General features: G+C 38.3%; 1 protein-coding gene across 1 annotated transcript in view; it reads right to left on the bottom strand.

Moving 5' to 3' along the window:
* Positions 1-22781, bottom strand: part of PHF2 (PHD finger protein 2) — a 159399-nt gene that overhangs the window by 39783 nt on the left and 96835 nt on the right. Inside the window, exons 3-11 of the mRNA XM_048488427.1 lie at positions 20776-20890; positions 17825-17985; positions 13996-14137; positions 10609-10795; positions 9487-9649; positions 6766-6853; positions 5993-6099; positions 4287-4378; positions 1998-2087 (exon numbers count right to left, since the gene is read on the bottom strand). Of these exons, the coding sequence (XP_048344384.1) occupies positions 1998-2087; positions 4287-4378; positions 5993-6099; positions 6766-6853; positions 9487-9649; positions 10609-10795; positions 13996-14137; positions 17825-17985; positions 20776-20890 (1145 nt within the window). The remainder of the gene's footprint in view (positions 1-1997; positions 2088-4286; positions 4379-5992; positions 6100-6765; positions 6854-9486; positions 9650-10608; positions 10796-13995; positions 14138-17824; positions 17986-20775; positions 20891-22781) is intronic.

Here is a 22781-nt window from a genome sequence, read left to right as displayed (position 1 = left end):
AGTAGCTCTGCATAAGACTGCACTGTCAGTCACTGATGCAGGTGTGGTTTTCCCACAGGTTCTACTTCAGCTGAATTTCTATATTATGTACAGCCAATCCACAGGGCTCCAGCAGCTGTAACCAGCAGCTGTAACCAGTAAGCATCGGAGTGACATATTTACTTTCTTGTATATTCAGTATGATTTCCATCGATTTGTGTTGTGAAGCATAAAGGGGAACATCACCAAGCACAAGATCTGTTAGTCTGTAATACAGACACATACATCCATAATTTAGAAACTCTTTTTTAACCACCTAATTATAAATGTATAATATAGTGAATTACTATTTGCTTGGTTTATTCTCTTGTTTCATGTTTCTCAAAAATCCTAGAAAGCTCCCTTTTTCTCTTGTTTTTTCCCCCATCCCGGTTACTAAAACAATGGGATTAAGAAATGCTAATAAATTGCAAGACTATACATTTCAAATTAATTTGCATGGGTCAAATAAAACATAAATAGACACGACTCATTCAAGGCAAAAGCAGCAAAAGATAATAGAATCATAGATCCACAGATATACAATTACAACAGCTTGTGGCTAATTAAAAGGAAATTATCTTCTATTTATATTTTCATTTAAATATTCCCCAAAATTCAAATTCTATATACAAGGTATAAAAGACAAAGAATACTTTTAAAAGCATAGTTCATGATACCACTTAACTCAAAATGAGAAAAAAAAACGCAGCCAAATTAAGGAGATCTGATCTTTTATCAATTGGTTGTATAGTTCACTTTGGTGGATTCTGCACAGTAGAAATATAATGGTTTCACTAAGGGAAATATCCAGGTTTGGGGAATAACTTCACATGGGTCCCTTCCCCAAAGTGGGATTGACCCGTTATATTTCCCTCAATTTGTTTTTTTAAATGTCAAAATGGGCACCCATGCATAGGACAAAAACGGAATAAAATAGACCTGGATTCAAAAATAATGGATGTAACCCATTATTATTATGCTGTGAAGAATCCACCTTTCGTAATTCTTAGTTTAACTCACTGATTTCAAAGAAAATGAAATATCCCTAGCATGCTCTTGCTTTGAAATCCATAAATTTGTTTTGTCTTCAAAAGCTGCTGCAGCGCTTGATATCTCAGCTCAATGTGTAAACTGTTAGGTGAAGAGGTGCTGTCCAATTGAGCCTATTCATCTCATCTAAGGTCTAACTGATTTCAGGTTCAGCTGGATGAAATGCTGAGGGATCTGTGACTGAATTTCCCCACAAGTTTTTTTTTTAAAAAAAAAAATAGAAATAGCAGGAATGAGGGATCCACATTTGGATCAGGGCATCACAGGATTTCTATCCCACTTGATTTTGCCAGTTCAAAGGGTAATAGCAGAAGGGAGAGTTCAGGTATCCGGCAAAACTATGGCTACTTCTGCACATGCAGAATAATGCACTTTCAATCCACTTTGCAGCTGTGCGGAATAGCAAAATCCACTTGCAAACAGTTGTGATTGAAAGTGCATTATTCTGCATATGCAGAAGGGGCCTCAGTGTGGTGTGGAAAAGTCAAAACCTCTCTCTCTGTGTTCATGTAGCCTGTATCAGAATGAGATCCCTAAGCAGTTGTTTTGATTTTTCAGTGCTAGGAAGATCTGATGAAGGATGTACCAGCATTTTATCTTTCTCTATAGATATATATTGTAGATATGAAATTCTGGATTAAGATCAATCTCACATGGGAACAGATATATTTGAACTAAAATAAATGATTCCATCTCTTTTTCTTTTGAAAAGCTTAAAGATTGTACTAGCCATCTGTGGTGGCTGCATTTTCTAGATAAAGGAATGTTGCATACTAGGCAGAGAACTAATGGCTTGAATTTTTTGTTAACTAACTGATCCTTCTGAAAAAGAGAGAAAGGTGGTACAAAAGTAGGGAGAGAGAAAACCTTTTGGCAGTGTATGGGAAAATGCAAGAAGCAGTTCATATCAGAAGAAGGATACCGACCTCACTTAGTCTTATTTCTTTGGCAAGGTCCTTAATAAGTTGTGCTGGTTTAAAATGTTCTGGGAGTTCATCTTCATGGTCCACTAAAGCCTGGAGCAGAACAAAGCCAAACACAGAAATGTACATATATTAAGAGATCTTCTGGAGTACTTTTGTAAAAATCCTATAATATTAAGCAATCCAAAGAGAAGACAAAGATATATTTTTATCCCAACCAGGGCAGTTTTACAGTCTGTTTTACAATAATGAAAGGCGTTTTTTTTTCTATAGTGGATTCCTTTAGGAAAAACAAGCTCATTTATAACTATTGCAACTCGTTACAAATATGCTTGCGGAATCCACTTATGATCCTATCAGAAGAAAAAACAGGTTAAGTTCAATCCTTCCTGCCTTCACCTCAATGTTTAGTTTTAAAAGAAGTAGAAATTGCACACAGAGGAACAACTGTTTCTGCTAGGATCATGAAAAGGGCAGCAAATGTGATAAAATACATGAATTTAAACTTTTCTCACTATTGTCACTGATTCACTGAAAATCTGCATTTCAAGCCAAGGAAGTTCAACTGTGCGAACATTCAGCTTGTACTACTAGAAGCTTTTATAAGAAAACGAAGAACAAGAGCCAGAGGACTCTGATTTCTATATTCAGCACTTGATATTTGGTTCTTCCATACTTGCCTAGAAACACAGACTACCCACAGACTGCACAGTTACAATGAAACAATAGAAATAAAAATCAGAATTCATATTTTAGGCCACATTCCTCTATTTATGCAGCACCATCACACAAAGGGAGATGCCCTTGATGGACATGTGGGAGGAATCCACAACTGGATGTGACTCTAGCCCTCTTCATAAATTACAGTGAATGCGTGTATAATCTGTGTACAGCATACAAGTGATTTATCTTTGTGCACGTACTGTGTAATTTTCATGTTATACTCACCAAATGAACAGCTGAACATGTGACTGAAAGGGCTCACTGATCTCAGCTTCATTTTTCAAGTTAACATGCATTGGTGCTTCTCCAAACTGATGTATACACATACATGCAGGATGTACTGTTCATTGTAATATGTGGACAGACATTCTGCGATGCACATTTTTTGCATCTTTATATGTACACAATGCAAAGAGGTAGCCTCCGTTAGATACTGAGAAATTCATGACATAAACAGGCAGAGTCATTTGTCAGAGACCTTGTTGTTAAATCAAGGTCTGATAATAAACGTGCTGAATTGGTTTGGGCTTGCACATTTCTCCATTTCCTTCTCCTTTTTTATGTTGGGCATATGTGTTCCTCCTCCCCCACCTTACTGTTGTTAAAAATAACTTTGTCTTCCCTGCTTTCAAAATTAAGTATATTCAAATTCTATTAACCATAATTTGCCACCAAACAAGGTTTCAACCCCTGGTCTGGAGTGGTAGCAAGGTAAGTAAAAGGCATGGGAGCCAAGAACTGCAACTACATGACATTGTAAACAAGGCAACAATGTGCACAAAATTCATGAAATTGCCTTAATGATAGAAATTACAATACATATTTAAACAGAAGGAACTATTCTTTTTTCAACCGTAAGGAATAAACATTAATAAAAATATTGAATAAGGTTAGGCTGATTTGGGAAAAGGTAGTGTTTTCATCCATTATCTTTGGTTTGTAACCAATAGAATGGTGATGTTAAAAACGAGGGCATGCAAAACCTGGAAATTATTTGTAATCTTCAATTTCTATAACACATATCCAGTTTTCTCCTTTGTTTCACTTCTCATTAAGCTTTTTTATTATTTGGAGAACGACAAGATAAAAAATAACAGATACAATAAGAAGGAGAATCAATTACAAATTAACAGAAAACACAACAGTATATAAAGTTATCAGTGTTCCACCAACATAACACACTGGAGTACAAATTACTCAGTTAAATATTAAACAATACCAAATGAATCAGGTTTCTTATTGAAGCAGAAAGACTGCATCTTTCTATAGTACTTATAAAAAACTGCCATTTTTAAAAAGTTATAAGGAATTATAAGGAATTCTCCTTGGTCAACACCACTGAAACTATCGAAGTAGTATGTAGGTACTCAAGAATTTTTTGGACTAAAGTTTAATGACTTCCTGTAAAGCACAAACAGTTTCAACTGGAAGCTCGAGCTCTGAAACAACTTTTCTCAGCTCTTCCGTAATTAGGATCTCTATGCCTATCAGCTCTGTTATCCAGGCATTTTCTGCTCCCCCCTCCCTTTTTCTTGCAGCCATGCAAACCAGTAAAGGAGAAAAACTCACCTGCTTTTTAGTCCAAGACCTGAAAGCGCCGTTTAGAATTTTTGCTCCCTGGACTAAATGAGAAGGAGGCTGCTTTCCAGCTTTGTGCAATCCTAAGCAAAGAGAAGAGCATATGCCATTCAGGGATGATCATACATCCAGTGTGTGAGTATTTCAAAAAGAAAGAAACAAACTATTCATTACATGATAGAGCAGGTGGCCAGTACATGGGTGATTTGAAAGCACATTAACAGTGCAATCCTAAACAAGCTCCTTGAGTTCTATACATGGCATTAGAAGATTGACATTTCTATGTTCATTACTCAACATTTCCAAATTAGATGCCAAAGAGAGCTTCATTTTTGGTCAAGAACAGAGTTGATACCAAAATAAAATGTAAAGTCTGATTTGAAAACACTGTTTCAATTTTCAATACAGATATTTTCAAATTGAATTTTGCTTATTCATAATAAGACCTTCCCTCCCCAACCCCCCAGCAATACACGTTGTTTTCTTAAAGAGGATTTTCTGGCCCTTAGAATTGGCTTCCCGCAGATAAAGATGATTTATGGAGGAAAAGGAAAGCAAAAAAGATCTGCTTCCATGAGCAGACAGTTCCAAGCCACAGTATTTAAAATCTGCCAATTTCACATTTGTGGAATTAGTCCAATTTAAGGTGTTACATAACATTTCATTACAGTTTCCTCAGATACCACCTGCTGGATCTTCCCCTTCCCCCCTAACAAGTCCACTATATCTTGCATCATAGTGTTTCCAGTACATAGCTGTGACTGATTAATACACCAGAAAGCTTATTTGACCAAATTACGTAGTTAATACTATCATAACTCAAAAGTCATCTTTGATTTTGCTCTGCCTTTTTGAGGACACATTCTGATATGTTTTCCCCACTGTTTGGAAAGAGACATCAGAATATTATTGGTCTGGGTAACAGCACTTGACTAAAGAGATTACAATGGTCACTTCCAGGACAGCATGATCACAACAGACGTCGAATGCCATTTCCAACCTTAGAAATATGACCCTCCTCAGATTATCAAAATGAGGAACAAAAGGTCATTTCCAACAGAAAATGATCAAAAGGATAGGCACTTCGGAAAGGTGACCACATGTGGAGAGGGGTGATCAGGAAGGTCACCTCCATAAGGATGAGAGAGGTATCTACAAGAATTGTGTCAAAATAAGTTATGTCCAGGATAGTACTACAGAAAAGCTTCATAGTTAGTGTAATCTACAAATATAGATGATGTAATTTACCTGATATTATTTTTCTGTGTGGGTTGATTTTTTTATACTGTATTTTCTTTTTATATAATTTTAGTACACAGTTTCAGTATTTTAGTGTAATCCTATATATATAATTTCTATCTTTTTCGGAATATGGAGTCATTTTTACACAAAGGATATTTTGCATTTATTGACACCATTAACATGGGGACATTTCTGATAAGTTTCCCTGTGTAATTTTAACCTTGTACAACAAAGACTAACTTCATTAAAATATATTCTTTCAAAAGTTACACTGGCTTCAGTGTCAATTAGAACTCATTTCATAATGTAATCAATTAGTACTGATTCTTCTTCCTAATTAATAAAGTGCTTTTTCCAAGGATAGGGTGTTGTGGGCCAGGTTATGGGGGGAAACGGAACAGCACTTTCAAGGCATGAAAACAAAGTTCCGACTAAAGGATTAGTTTGTTTTTTACCTTTAAATGATTCTAGCAGGTGTTTTCCTGTATACCAACAAGCTGTTTCAAAGTTTGGAAACTGGGTTAAGCTGACAATTTTTAATCGTCTTTCAACTTCATATGCTCTGCAATAGTTAAAAACATGTCAGTGACAGAGATCACAAGCAGCTCTGTAAACCAAAGAGGAACATATTTCCCATTATCACACCATGGTATAACAGTTGTATGGCTTTGCTTTCCAGGTGCTTTTAATCAACTAAACTGCCATCAATCCTGAACTTCAATGAAAATGATAAGTGTACATGAAAATAGATCTCTGAACTTCAGAAAACATTTCAAAACACGTCACCCTGTCCATTATAACACAAATTAGCAAGTCACCAAATTGCCCAAGTATATATTCTTTTTAAAAGATGCATTGAAGTACTACAATTTCAACATAAAATAACCCTAGTTCTAATGTCTTGTATGTCTGCAGAGGACTAGAAAAGATAAATATGAGTAAATGAAAAAAGTTGGAGACTGGGACAATGTAACTGGATAACTTCCTTTTTCATTGACATCTGTAGGGCATATTTTTACTCACTGTATGGCAGTAGTGACAAAAATATAATCACTAAGATTTTCTATTCTTAACAGGTATAAAAATAAATGTTTTCTAACTAAACATTTCCTCAGCCTCTGTATTTAGATTTCAACACATTTTGTCCTAAAATACACAATTGTACTAAAACACATGGAATAGGAACTGGTTAAAAATCCTCCAATAACGACTAGAACAAACAGCTTACCTCATCTGCATTTCAACAGTTAGGCTATGTAGAAAGTGTCCTGCAAAGGCTAGACAGTCAACAGGCGTTAACGTTGCATAAATCCACCCTGTAGAATAGATAAAAGAAACACTGAAGTCTTTAAAATATTGAACTGCCTTATTACTTATGATATGCTGTTTATTCTGCATTTCCTTTTTATATAATACATATACAATGTGTTTACATATCCCAGGAGAATAAGCAAAATTAAAACTGTCATGTCTTTTGGAACTTAGCACAAATCTGCAGGACCTGTAAGATGGAACAGTTCCTCCAGCGTAGGGTTGAGGGCGGAAACGGTTTTTCCAACTTTCCTCCCCTTTAGTTTGTTTTGGATGTATTAATTGATGGAGATGGGGGAGGAGTTGCAACATTGAAATCAGAAATTTTAATTGTTCCCCCTTCTGAGAGTTGATTTAAGGGACCACGTTTTTATTGTTATGTTGTTTTATTATCTATTGTTATAATTTTGTATGTTGTGGTATATGCTTTATTTGAAATATGTATGATGATGAGCCTGTCTTGATAGAGAGAGTAGCATAGGAATCAAATCATCAAATCCATCATGATAAGTAGCATATCAGGCAATAAGTGCTTTCCAGCATTTCTGGTCATGGGCGAGTATTTATCATTAAATTTATCATCTTAAATAAACAAATCAATGGATTAGTTTTTACATTAAAATTATCATCTCTGATTCCTACTCTTTTTTTCAAGGAGGTTGGAGGATCATTTAGTTTCATATCAAATAAGGGTGCAAAATAAGTTCAGTTACTTGCCAAGAGCCAAAATTACCTTTGTAGCTAGATATTTGGCTGCCAGGCCAAAAGCATCATAACACAGATGCCAAATGGGAGAAGGGTAAGAGTTGCTGTGGAGAACTCATGCAGAGGCATAGCTGGGAAAACTGAGCCCGGGGCAGACTCTGTGTTTTCTGCCCCCATCCCCCATGGCCCCCTGCGCTGTGCCCCACCCCCCACCCAATTTACCTGGCAGGGTGGGAAGGGCCAAGGCTTAGGCTGGGGCGGCACGTCCCTCTTTAAGAGGAGCAGGGCTGCCTGGGGGGCGGGCCAACCACCGAGCTGCAGAATGGAGCAGCCAGGCACTGCTGGGCAGGCCTTGATCCACTCCTTGGGCAGCAGCCAAGCCAGCCAATGGGCCAAGAGGCCTGCCTGGGCAGCACCTGGCTGCTCCATGCCACGACTGGGTCATATGCTGCCTGAGGGGCAGGATGAGGCCTGCCTCTTGGCCTGAAGTGTGGGGGTGATTTTCCGCCCCCCCACATGACTTGATGGGGCACCCCCAGGGGTTTGTCTCCAGATGTCCCCATTGTAGCCAAGCCACTGCTGGGTAGTTTAGCCTTTCCCTCATCACCTGCAAATCAAATCTCTGTCTGGCTTCATACCGAGTTCTGGGCATGAAATAGACTGATCACCTACAAAGCCCATGTACTCACAGGGTCACCTCTCCTGATATATTCTGCATTTACAACTTCACTCATCAGAGCAAAGCCTTCTGAAAGTACCACTGCAAATGGGAAAATTTGCAATTGCCCATTCATGTGCATTGGCTTCCACATTATAGATCAGTCTGTCTGAAACTATTAAGAAAGTCCCCATGCTTCTACTGTGCATTGGCAATCATACTCTGTAATCTGTTTACTGATTGGTTTACTGATTGTTTCACTAGGAATATTTGCTATTTAATACAAATGTTATCATTGAAACATTACATTTTAAAATTGGCTTACTGATTGACTGAACAGTTCTTTTGTCTTTGTAATCTACCTTCAGTCCACTTTTAGAAAGGCAGACTATAAATGAAAATAAAATGTACTGGTAGTGTTTAATAATCAGGTTATGCTATTCTATTGTGTTACTTGAATGCCAATTGGAGTAAGAGGTTAAAATGTTTCATATCATAGCAAGTAGAGTGGAGAGAAGATGTGCATTCCTCTTCTTGGAAGCCAATATGTTGGACACCCCATGGATCTGTTCTTTTCCCTCTGTTGCTTACTGCTTATGTAAGTGTTGTAGAGAGCAGCTGAGTTTTATCAGTATGTTGAGTTTTATCAATATGTTGCTGGCATTTTGTTTTTTCACCATTCTCTTGAGGCTGTGGTTGACTGGATGAAGATGAACAAGCTGAAGTTAATGCCAGATAAGATGAAAGTGAAGTTGGCTGGTAAAATGAGTGTCCTACTGTTTATGTCAGACAGGATGAATTTGAAGTGGATAGATTCAGTAAAGAACTTGAATTTGAAATGGACAGATTCAGTAAAGAACTTGGAAGTATTACTGGATCTGAGCGTCTGCACTCAACTGTCTCTTCATGGTGGAGAATTTAGGGAGTATTTATTTTAAATAAATTAAATTGAACAAAGTGGCAGGGTAAACTGTCCCCAATCTGGCTTATAAAAGGAAACACATGATTGGGAAACCGGTAAGGACTTTCTGTTATACAGTCTGCTGCCTTTGCTTGTCCTGATAGAAGTTTTTATATTCAAAGTGTAAACAAACCACAGGTTCGCATGCTGGCAATCTAGCTACAATTTAAAGGTTACCAGCTTGTAATTTTATCGGGCAGAAATTTAAATTATACAACTTCATATTATTCTACTTCACTTCTGACACACTTTTTACAAATTTAAAGCAATAGGTGGAATGAACATAAATGTGTTGGGTTTCATCAGTAGCTCACCTGAAGGGATGAAAAGTGTTTGTCCTTGTTTAACTGTGCATTTGTAACATTTATCCACCTGGTCGGCAAAAAACATCTCACTATGATTTGCTGCCGACTGCCAGCGCTCATATAAAGAAATGTTTGCTGAGGTCGGCTTGATGAGATAGAATATTTTTTCTCCCTAAAACAGAACAGTTGCTTTGATTATCCAAAGAAATTAAAACCATTTAACATATCTGCAGAACCACGTATACTTTAAACACTTTGCTTTGGTATGTCAGATAGTGGTGCACATTTGCAAGGTAACTTATCAAAACCCAGTCTGAGGATGCCTTGTGTCTGTATCCTCATAAGGATAACAAATCCAAATAAAATTTTAGACACAAATAGACTAGGCCACTAGTTCTGGCCATTTTCTAGAAATGCTGGGGTAGTGTTGTTGACTGTTTTCAGTTCTCATTTTTCAATTTTATGATTTAGTATTCAGATACATACTTGACACATGTTCCATGTTCCAGCCAAACAGAATTGTGGTGACTGGCTTTTTTTTTGTGCAAAGCATTTCTTTCAATCATATTCATGAATAATAATTATATATAATAATGTGTGTTATGTCTACCCTCCCCTCCCCTTGTTCAGGACAGTTCACAACAAAAATCACTGACTTGGGGAGAGCCCTCATTCTATATAACTGAAGTGCTGCTTCTCTGATTCAAGTTGGAAATGGGCATGACACAACAGTAAGAAGAGGCAAATGCCTTCCTTTCAGTCACTGACAATGTCGCAGACGACAAGTTGGGGAGGGTGATAAGAGCTTTCTTGAAAATAGGCAACCTATACTTTTAAGTGGAAGGGCTGATATTCTCTTTGGAGAGAGCAACCAAACACCCAGATTCAAGGTCTTGCAAGGTGCCATTCTCTCCTTTCCTTCTCCTCCCTCATTACAGGCAACCTACCTACTTATCAGAGAAGAAACCTTCAACTTCTCCAGAACAGATGATACTGCTTCATATAAGTTTTTTATAAAAGCAAAATGGCTGCCCTTTTTGCAACCCCTTATATCTTAGCTTTCAAGATGATCTTGTAAAAATTCTAGGACATGATTAAGTATTAAATACTGGGAAATAAGAAGAGTCTTACTTTCAGGACATGGTACCAGGCAGAAGCTCCACCAGAGTCTATGTGAAAATCTGTGTAGCTATCCTTCACGCATATCAGGCAGTATTTGGTCACTTTAGGTTTTGCAAGCAAAGCATCATCGGGCCAATGATTTTCTACCCAAGACAGCTTTTTCACTATATCTGGAGACTCTACAAAGCTGGACATTCTGTTTTAATTATTAAAAATAAGAAAGAATTAGTATGAAGTACAACTGCAGGCCTAGAATCAGCTATTTCTGGGCTAATTCTCAACTAGTTTTCAAGTACCCAAAAAAGTAAGTACTAGATAAAACTTCTACAGAACATTATTATATGAAATATAAGGGATGTCCCTGCAAAGCAACTGTATAACAAAACAATCCAAATAAACAATTATAACAAAAATGAAAATTATCATCCTCAAGTTTATTATTCAATAACTCTAGTCACATGACCATAGGTAGTCTTCAATGTAAGTTAAATGTACTCCATGTGACAGCAAAGAACATTTCCATTTCCCTCAGTGCTAGCTTATATAGATGTTTAACTGCTTGTTGGTTAATTCAATGGATATGGCTGTTTAAAGTTTATTTTCATTTTTAAAACACCTCTTAAATGAGCGCTTCACTCTAAAATGTTCTTTATAGATTCACTGTGTCTTTCATTCTCCAAGTCACAATTGAACCTTGGATCCACTTAAAGTGACATGCTCTTTGTTGAGAAATAAAGTATTTGCTAGCCAATGATTAAATCAGCAACATGTGAGTGATCATTCCTACAATCCCCAAGAATAAAATGCCTCCTGTCGCTATTGTCTCTGCAGACAGAGAAAAGGCTATAGAATACCTATTGAAAAATAATCACAGAGCTCTGAAACTGCTTTTGATCCTTTGTGTGCAAGGAAGGGAGTTACATTATTAAAACAATAAATACAGCCTAGAGAACTATGGATACTACAAAAGAAATGATCTTGCAATTATCCTTCAGCCTTTCTGTAATCTGCATTAATTATCACTCATTTCTCTTCTCCAATAATATGGCATTCTCTTCTCAAACAACCATTGGGGTTTTTTTGGCCAAAGCTTATCATTTTCTCTGTTTATAAAGAACCATTTTCTTGCCTGATAATAATCTTTTTATGACTGGGCAGGTTACCCAAAAGTTCTAAAAGGAAGAAAAGTAAATTTAAATTATATGGTTCAGCAAATCATAAATTCCTCCCTTCCTTACCAATGATGCACACAGAAGAAAATGTTCTCAGACTGAAAAGCAGAGATAAATACTTTGTCTAGAAACGGTTCCATGCTCTGTACAACAATGTCAGCCTATTCATTTGATCTATCCAGGGAACTTTAGCTGTTTTTACTCTAAAAAGTAATGCTAAATATGGTAGGGAATGAAAAAATTCCCACTCTTTGTGTTGGATTCAGCGCAAAATTTCTGCTTGCACTAATGATCTTGAACAAATGGAAATATAAGGAAAAAAGCATGGTAGATGCTTGTGTTATGTCATACTTATTGTATCCCCACCTGCATTTATGCATGTGCAAGATAGTATACAACCAATAAACAGGGAGGGAAACTCTCCCTATTTGCTGGCTGCAAAAACCACACCAATCCATGTGATATAATCAAGTGGCATTATTCAAGCTACTTTAAAGCCCTTGAATGGCCTGGGATCAGGATAGATAAAGGATTGCTTTCTTCACTGCTGTTGTTTGTCTTTGTTCCCTTTTGTGCATCCTAACTGTAATAGCCTGAAGCCTCACACAAAAAAATGCTACCTACCTTATTCTATATGTTCCTGTTATAGAGTTAATATCTGCTAGGGAGGCCCTTTTACATGTGTCTCAACATACAAAAGTGATGTGGGTGACTGCAATGGAGAAGATGCTGTTTGCGGAGTCAGCATACTTAGGGAACTCCATTCTACATAGATTCACTTGATATCTAGCCTTGCAATTTTTAGGCACTAGGATTAAATTTCACTAACACCTGTAATTTTTATCTGAAGGATTTTATGATTAACAAAAATACAATTTGTTAATCATACAACTGCCTGTTCATTTGAGAGTTTTATCCAGGATTTACCCAGGTTATCAGTCCCCCCACCCCCCGCCCTATCTCTGCAGTTAATTCCCACAATTAAATGGGAACTGCTTACCTAGGGTAACAACTGTATGTAGCTACACCGCACTTGATGTTGAAGAGAAGCAGAGAGAAAATTAATGAAATCTTCATTTCCCTCTCAAAAAGCTAAATAGTAGGATCCCAGCTTGACATATTGGGCTGTGTTTCGGTGCTCTGAAGATGGATCAAGTTATGAAACCACATATGTAGAATCCATCTGCACATTCAACTTCCCAATCCTTCCTCTGGGAAACCCAGAATGATACACATGGGGAGTACTCTGTTTTACGCTCTTATAACAACCTAATCCTGTAAGGTAGCTTAAGTTGAGAGCATGAGGAAATGTGAGATGGGGTTCAATAAATATGTGGGCCAGGAAAATTGAGCAGTCAAATTTAGTTAGTGCAACTGACACAGAACTAGAGTTATTTGTTCCAAGCAGCTGATCTGAAGAAGAACCTTTCTGCCACATTTTGATCCAACAGGAGTTTCTGAGAAGTATGTAAAGGTCATTGTAATAGGTTTCAGTAGCATGGATCACCATGTGATATAATCAAGTGGCATTTCAAGCTAGGTCTCTCTCTGGTTCAGGCTCAACATTCTTGTGGTTGGAAACATAAGTAAAACTTCTAACTAGAAGTGATGGTCAATATCTTAAACCTAAAGACATTTGCAACTAATAAAAACATTTTATATGAACATCAAAAGATACAAAAGGATGAATCACAAATGGTAGCACACTGACATTTTGAATGCCACAACTTGTGCAAAATATATTCATAATCACAACAAACTCATTTACACATCTTTACCACAGTACAATTGAAAAAGTGAGTAGACTGTTTCTAAGGAAGATAGTCTGTTTTGATTATAACTCTCATTTGAGGTCAGAAGATGAATTCATTCTCATTTGAATTCATACGACTGTGCTTTGACAAAAAACAACAAATTTGCACATGAACAAAATGTATGCAGAGTCAAAACAGCTGTGATAAGACAGTAGTCTTATACTTCACCTAAACACAGGACCATGGAACAACCAAAACCAAGAAATAACAAAACTGCAGCACTAGATGATCAAATCTGTTATGAAAATCTGTATAAGTACATGATTTTTAAAATGTTAAAATTAAAACTAGGATGGAGGAGAAATAAATACCTCCTCCCCACACCCACAAAAACCACCTCTTGAAATTTGGTGATGCTTCAGGATATCAGAAAATTCAAATCAAACTCTTTGGGGTCAGGCAACTCTCACCTGGTATCTGAAAATTCCAAGTTAGTTACGTTGAGGACTCTTTTTCTGTTAGTGCTATAATAGTAATCAACAAACTCCTTCAGTTTCATCTTGCAATCTTTTTGTTTTGTGACATCAGTGACATCAACGCTCCTTTCTGGTCCTGAAAGAGAAAGAGAAAGAGGAATGTGAAACTGGATCTAAAACAACTTACAGGCAGTAGAGTATGCAATACTGTTTGGGTTGCAATTTGTCATCACCAGGCATTGCTTTTAGGAAGAGTGATTCACATCGCATACGCACTATGAAACGATGAGATACAAAACAGTACACATGTGTTGAGGACAGTTTGGACACAGGACTGATTTAAAACTGTCCAAGTATAATCACTACATAGAAACAGAAGAGGTGGAGCATGTTTGGAAAGCAGAAGAGGGAAGCAAGGCCGTTTGGCTGGGAGATTGAAATTTAATTATAGGCTCTTAACACCTTGTTTAAGGTAACTGTGATGTTTGTACAGGAACTAGTAAGGGAGGTGTGACCAGCAGGACTGGACCTAGCTAGCTGGTCACACAGCAAGAGGAAAATATTTCTGTCTAAAGGAATAGGCCAACACTAGCTTCCCCAACAGCTTAAAGATGCTTCCATAAGCTGCAAACCGGCAGAGCACGTAGCACATGCAGAGTATCCCCAACTGCCAGGATGGCAACATTCATCTGACACCTCGAAATGCAGAACAGAGCTTTGTCAGAACTCTGAGTTTCTTTTGTTTTCACAAGGACAGACATACAGAACATCTGAAAATAAGGGATGCTGCAATCAGGGATGTCAGAGGTGTAAATTCTTGCAATCAGTGTTATATTGTTTCTAAACATTGCCGCTATTTGGGAACATTGAGGAGATCCTGATGTGTTTGATGTGAACATAAGTCTTTTGAAATGTGTAAGTTTTCTCTTTGATGTACCCTGTAGAAACCCTTTAAAAAACCCTGATTTTGTTCAGTCAAGCGCGGCTCTCAGTGCTGACAAGACCCACGCTGGTCAGAATAAAATTATTTCTTTAATTTTGTTTTGGCTGTGGCTTATTAGCTGAGGGTCTGTGCACAATCTATCCTTGCTTCCTGCTAGGGGCTGAAGGGAACCCAGCTCGTGCTAACAGAGGGAGTTCTGAATTGAAAATGTTAGACTTTATTGTTTCAGGGCTATGTTATCTGATGGGAGTTTTCTTGGGACCTTCACCTTTGAAACCAGTGCTCCAAGAGTTCACCTGGAGACTTCCTAGGCACTACAAAAGGGAAGAAAAGGACTTGGGATTGGCAAGCTGTGAAAAGAGGGTATGTTAATTGTGAAACTTGAATAAGATCATGGTTTTGTTGTATTACTGGGTTCTATGTTGATATATATGTTAAGCAAAAAAATTAAAAAGAAGAAAATTTGTTTTAAATTGTTTTGCAAGATTCATTCCAAGTTCTTCCCCACAGAAACCACAAGCTGAGGTTACACAGGCATTGCACATGCACAGGCAAAGCAGTTACTCATGAGTTGCATAACATCCAAAGAAAAGCTTAACTACTTTATCATAATTAAAGGGCTCAGGGTTAGCATTTCTCAAACACTAAACCTCCTCTATGCAACATGACAAGTTACTGTTGAAACTTAGGTAAAAATAATACAACATAAATCTGAAGAAATGTGTCTTCTCCTGGTTCTATGCACAACACCTAATGCTGTTTATCTGACTTATCTTTTAATGACTCTAGCACATAATTGAAACTACACAAAGGTTTTGCAGTATCGCAGTTTAGACATAGAAGCACTTGTTGTCCAGCAGCTTGTCCAAGCAGGAGTTTGGCTCAGTGATGGGAGCATTCCTGGAAACCAGTCTGTTCTGGTTCCTGTGTGTAACAGACTTCCCTCTGTGATACACCTCTGAAGATGCCAGCCACAGATGCAGGCAAAACATTAGGAACAAGATCTACCAGACCACGGCCACACAGACCACAACAACCATACTCTTACTCATTTCTATGCACAATATTTCCTTCATCTCCTCTTATTACTTTAGTTATAAAATTGGGGTTATATGTTTATACTTCCTCCTTTTCTAAGTATCTTTTGTTTTATTGATAAAATGGGGTATAATCACGGGTACTGCTCTCAGCTCGGGGGAGGAAGGGCAGGATAAAAACACAAGATATCTCATGTGGTGTAGCGTTACACCACAAGATATCTCATGTGGTGTAGTGTTACAGTGTAGGACTACATCTTAGAAGACTGGGGTTCAAATCTTCACTCAGTTATTACACTTACTCAATGAGCATGGACTACTCTTTTCTCTTAGCTTACATTACAGGGTAACTGATTGGATAAAACAGAGGAGGGGGGAAACCAAATGACAGCCCCAGCCAAAGGGCCAGGTATTCGGATGTAGTGCAACAGCAGCTCTGCCCCACCATTCTCAAGAGGGCTTCCCAGCTGCATGGGGAGGCAAAAACACACAAAAAAGTCCTTGCAACCAGAAAGCCCCCACTGGGCTTAATGGATTTATGCCACCAAAAAGGTACATGAATCCAAAGCCAGGCGTTGTTGAGGCAGTGGCTGGGTGGAAACTGACTAGGCTTGGCTCCTCCTCTGGCCACATATCTAGACCATCCCCACTATGCTGGCGGCTGGAACAGGAACACTGGTGTGGCACTTTCCAATGCATTTGACTACCATAAAGGACCACAGCAGCCCCCTACCAACAAATCCATTCCTCCACTGGGGCAAGAGTCTCAGAGAGGGCAAATCTGCTGGTGTGCTCCATACCACCTCCAGTGGCAGATTCGGGGGCCCACCTTGAATGGGGCTCTATGTCACCCAAATTTTCATGGAGGAAAAATGAGCAAATATGTGATAATTTAAAAAAGAGTTATATATTTTTCTTTCAGAACACTTAATGAAATATACAAAAAAGGGAAAAGCTATATAGTATTATCATCAAACAAATTCTTATAAACTTTCTAAAATAATTCAATTCTGACCAATCTGACGTGAACTCCATTTCAGCTCACCACACAACTGCATGAGATAGTCTAGTAACATATAAACGTAGAAATTATAGAGTGAGATAACTTTTACGTGTGATCACTGAGTTGGTTGTGAGCAAATCAGTTTTCTTGTACTGAATGCACACCTAGTGACATCATGCCTGTCATTTAAATTTTTACCAATAATGATTTTCTTTGCTATTTTTGACTAGAACTTCCTGTCATTTCTGGAAGGCCTTTAAAAATAATAGGCTGAATTCCAATACACTATAACTCTGTTGCTAGAAATATCTTCAGGTTTACTGTAAGTCAAGGTCTGATCCAAAAGTTATGCCATGCTACTTCAGAAACTTTACACATCCATGGTTAAAGGCAATTAGCAGGCATTTATGCTATGTGTTGTTTAGTATGCCAAATAACAGGTTAACTCTCTTGTTTCTCTCTTAATCACAGCACTTCTGAGAAAGATGGGATTATTTCAGCTGCAAGGCAGAGATGGAATCAGCAGATGTCAAGGAGCACTCAGGTCATGCAATAAAATCCGCTAAGGGACCATGGATGGGCAAGCAAAAATGCATTCTCATTAGAAGATAGGTTGAAAATGGCTGTCAGATTATTTTGGATTTTCAGAAGGGCATTTCTGCCAGTTTAAGAGGTGGATTCACCCCCACCTCCAGATTTGGCTGCCTGTCATTTTGCCATCCATTGTTACTAGTTGCATAAAGCCATATTACCATTAAGGAATCAAATCCCCTTGTGCATATTATTCTATGTATGTATTCTTCTATGCATTGTTTGAACAGACCCAGGAAAAATACATACCAACATAGTTTTCAACATCGCTAACATAAAATGTTGGTGCAGGTACTGATAACCCCAGGCCATCCTTCTTTGGAATGAGGATCGGTTCTGTGAATCCATTTTCTTCCAAATATTCAACTGTTAGTTGGCTTCCACTAACTTTTACTACCACGTCTTCAGCACTAGAAATACAAACACATTTTGAGGTCTGATTAAACAAATGCCTTCATACCCATAGTCAATATTTACTCTTGTTTTATTACAGAACAAACAACATGAAGATCACTGTACCTTTCTCTACATTAAGATGTCCCTGGCATAAAACATTTTGTTTGTTTAACCAGGCAGCCAGATATTTGATTTCAATTGTGTGAGTGCTAATCATCGAGGACTAGTGGTCTTCTCCAGCTTGTTAACAAAACTTCTGAGCACACACTGACCAGCAAGCAGTCTTGTGGTGGATAGTTTTCTGGAGAAACTGAGTAAGGATATCCCAGTATGCTGACTTGTGAGCATTCGAAAGGACAGCAGGTGTAAAGTGCATATGCATCCAGTATGGCCTGGGAATCTGTTCTATCACTTCATATTTAGATGCAATAGGATGCCACTTGAATAATTTCTATATGTACAGTCATAGTCTGCATTCTGATTCTCCCTGGTTTAGAAGTTTTGTGCACATAAGGAGCAAGTGAAAGCAATAAAATAACTTAATGAACCAGTGCCCTGACCTGGATTGCCCAGGCTACTGCAATCTCATTAGAACTCAGAAGCTAAACAGGGTCATCCCCAATTATTACTTTGATGAATTCCAGGATTGCTACGCAGTAGCAGGCAATGGCAAACCATATATGTTTGCCTCTTGCCTTGAAACCCCTACAGAGTGGTCGTAAGTCGGCTGCAACTTGATGGCACCCTCCACTACCAATAAACTAATAATTGCTGTTTTCTGCATGACATATGCAACTCATTTTTTCTAGGACAGAACTGTAGAAAGGAGATATATACATTAGAAATTAAGGAAGATTACAAAAACACAATAACTGTTTGATATGACTTATGAATGTGATTGACAGTAAAACATGTTCAAGATAGTTGTTAAAAATATCTGTATTATTGATACTTTTGTTGTTGATTTGATTCTGTTTTTTTAATTTTATCTCATAATGCTTATTGAAACAAATTGTATTTCTGCTTTATTAAATTTGAACAATAAATTAACTTGAAGTCCTATCCAAGCGGCCAGGTGGCCGGCCATGTCCATGCTACACCAACACTCCCATAAGAGGCTTCCTGGGTGTGTGGGGAGGCTTGCAAAGTGCAGAAGCTTCCCTATCACTAAGAATTCCCCATGGGGCTCTTTTTTGTGGCTTAAGTCTACAGTATTGGCCACTGGCGTAAGGCGGCAAATGGTTGGGAGGAAGCTGACTAGTGTCAGCTCCTCCCCTGACCATGCCCCCTGCCTGCCTTTGCTATGCTGGCGGTGGCAAGAGTGCCGGGATGCTGGTGGCCCATCCCAGTGCCAGGGAGGATTGCAGCAGTTGCACGCTGGAAGATTTGCCCCTCCACCAGAGCAAGTGCCCTGGAAAGGGCAAATCTGCCGGTGTGACTGCGTGCTGCTTCCACAGGTGGATTCGCCTCCTCCTTTTGATGGGGCCATAAATCATAGTTATAGCATAATTATTATTACAAAGGATATAACAGTATCAAATGTTCTCTGTTATTCTCTTAGGAACAATTTCTGCATATAAGATATAAGGCTGCTATAAGTGCCACCACATTTGTGAATAATGAGTTTTGCCTGCAAAATGTTGATGAATGAGTACTGATTCTACCACCATCTCCAACACACATTCATACATATGTGTAGGCAAAACACATCCAAATGTCATTATGCACGTATTTTGTTCTTGGGAACTGGATTCCTGAGTACAGAATTATCATATAAATTAGCTCTCAGTAATCATGCCAAATGAACGCAAAGCACTTTTAGACTAAAACTCCTGAAAAGCTTCAAATTTGAAAATGACAGGTGCTAAAGGTACAAAATGGTTAAAACTATAAGTTCTATTCAATGGTCACCAACTGAGATGTGGGAAATTACATTAAATTAAGGAGAAAGTGACCATATTCGACTTATTTTTTTTAACAAGCTCACATACTATTTTATCCTGGGGACAATGTTTCTAAGTAATTTAAAGAGACAAGAACTTATATTTGAACGTTTACAGATTGCACCCAAGTATAAAGTGCCAATAGCATCTGGTTAAGTATGCCATGTTAGTTAATGCTCTATTTGTAACATACATGCTTTAATTGAAATGCTGGGGAAATTTGATTGGTGACCTAGTTTTGTCATGAGTGGTTCTGAACAACAAGCAGCTATCCCAAATTTCTTGACCTGGTATGTGCAGAAAGGAACCAACAGAATCTGCAACAAAGAATATTTGTTGTCAAACACAGACTGCCTAATAAAGGCATCCATGCGCTAGCTAATACATGACTGCCCTCTCCTGTGCTTATTTGTAACTACATCTCATTTTGAGGACATCCAAGGCTTTCTGACAATAGGACAAAAAACATGTTAAAAAAATTAAGAATCAGATAAGCAGGCCACGTTGGAAGGTAGAACAACTTATGTATCTTTCCACTGCTTTAAGGTACCTGATCATTCTAAAAACCTCACCAAAAGTGTCACTTATTTCTACCTTGAAAGTTGCAATCTCAATCCCTTTGACTAGCAGGGATACAAAAATTTGGTTTGTGCCTTTTCAAGATGCCTTGAAAAATAAAAACTATTGGTGGAAACTGTGCAGACAACTTTTAGTCCCAGATCTGTGGGATTACTAGCAACATACATCTACAAAGAAAAACTTGCTGCTGTAACCAGCACCACTTTTACAGCCACATGTTTTTCAGTTCAGTCTACAACCTAAGGATTATTATAAAATCACAGACATCATTGAAAAACCCACCTGGGGAATGTTCGACTTCGAAGCTCCTTTATGAAGACCTGACTCCCATTCTGTACAGGTTTGACTTCTGTAGTTTGACCAGTATCATGTTTGTGCCAGTTCCTTTTCTTTTTCACTGCAAGAGATTTGGAAAATTGGATAAGGTTCTGATTTCATATATAAGAGAGATCTGTCACTGGCTTCATGTGATGATGATAAGCTTAGCATTCTTTTCCTAGAGAGGATAATGCTTTAATAGATATGAGATATTTTTACTCTTTATGAAAACTATCCTTTAAGAAAACTAATAATTGTTTTCTGAAGTGCTATTAGACAAAACCACCATAGTAGGTTCTACTACTATACATGGTGCCCATTTCTAATAGTAAGAACAACAAGCCATATTGTTAATTTCTGACTACAATTCAAGATTACAAACTACGTATTTAATCTCCACTACAAGTAGTAATTCAGTTTGTCATATGGAACAATTATGAACATGGCACATCTCACAAACTGGTGCAACATACAACATGAAATCAGTTTGATGCCTTGAATCATATACAGTACAAATGAACAAAATCACCCATCATTTATGGAGTTATTTCATCACATTGGCTTGTGTTTTTTGGAGGTTCTCCTGATATTGCTGGTCTAAAATGGGGAAAGTTGTGGCTCAGGGTATAGCATCATCTTTGCATACAGAAGACCTCAAGTTCAATCTCTGGCATCTCCATTTAAGGATCATATAGTAGGTGATATGAAAGGCCCAAAACTCTGGAGAGCTGTTGCTAGTCTGAACAGACAATACTGACTTAGAAGGACCAATGGCTTGATTCTGCACACACCAGCTGTATGTATTCAAATGCATACCAGCAGTGGTGGGATTCAACTAATTTAACAACCGGTTCCGGTGGTGGGATTCAAATAATTTAACAATTGGTTGTTTACAAGCACCATTTTAACAACCGGTTCTGCCAAAGTGGTGTGAACCTGTTGAATCCCATCACTGCATACCAGATTAAATGATGAGTCAGAGAATAATGCACCAGGACCAGCCCAAGGGATGCCCTCACACAAGTAGTGTTTATAACATTTGGGGGAATGAAAAAATGTATCAAGATCAAACATTTCAGCTCATTTCTAAGCTATACATTTTTTAAAAAACAACCCTACATGGCCAAACAAACAAACATACATACTCAAAATCTCCTCACCCATGGAAAGCTGGAATATAGGGAACATACCAGTCTAGTTTTCTTCCAGATGTCAGAATTATGCACAGAAAGTTTTTTTTTTTTAAAGAGCATTCAGGTCTGTGAGTCTTTACTTCTGTAGTGGTACATTCCCAGAAGGCAAGGATGTAGGTAAGGGGGGAGGGTTCATCGGGTTCAAAATGGGTGCCCCATCCCCATTGTTTCCAATGGGAGCTAATAGTAGATGGGGCTATCCTTTTGAGCATCCATAACTTTGGACCCGCTGAACCAAACTTCACCAAACCTGGGTGGTATCATCAGGAGATTCTCCTGAAGATACCCTGAAAGTTTGGTGCTGCTAGCTTAACAATTGCACCCCTGTCAGCAGGCAACCCCCAAATGTCCCCAGAGTCTCCTTTTAAATCCACCCTCTTCGGCATGCCCCCAGTTTAAACATTGAAAATGATGCTGTTTCAGGGAGGGGGATAATCCACCCCAAAACAGCATCACTTTCAATGTTGTTTTAACTGTGGACCCCAGATTCTCCCTTTAAGGTGGATTTAAAGGAGAATCTGGGCTCCATAGTTTAAATACGATTGAAAGTGATGCTATTTGGGGGTGGATTCCAGCATCACAGCGGCCGCCCATTGGGGGGGGGGGGGGTGTGCGCAAAACTCAGATTTTGCACCAGGGTCCATTTTCCCTAGTTATGCCTCTGCCCAGAGGGGAGGACAGAAGGGACTGCCAACTGCCAGCTGGGAGCCCAGCTGGTGGGGGCGGGGCAGGGGAGCCTGCCATCCCTGGCCTCGGAGAACTGCTTTTATAAGCACT

This window comes from Sphaerodactylus townsendi, linkage group LG03, assembly GCF_021028975.2.
Source record: "Sphaerodactylus townsendi isolate TG3544 linkage group LG03, MPM_Stown_v2.3, whole genome shotgun sequence".
In the NCBI taxonomy this organism is placed as follows: Eukaryota; Metazoa; Chordata; class Lepidosauria; order Squamata; family Sphaerodactylidae; genus Sphaerodactylus; species Sphaerodactylus townsendi.
This window is presented reverse-complemented; position numbering and strand designations above follow the sequence as displayed.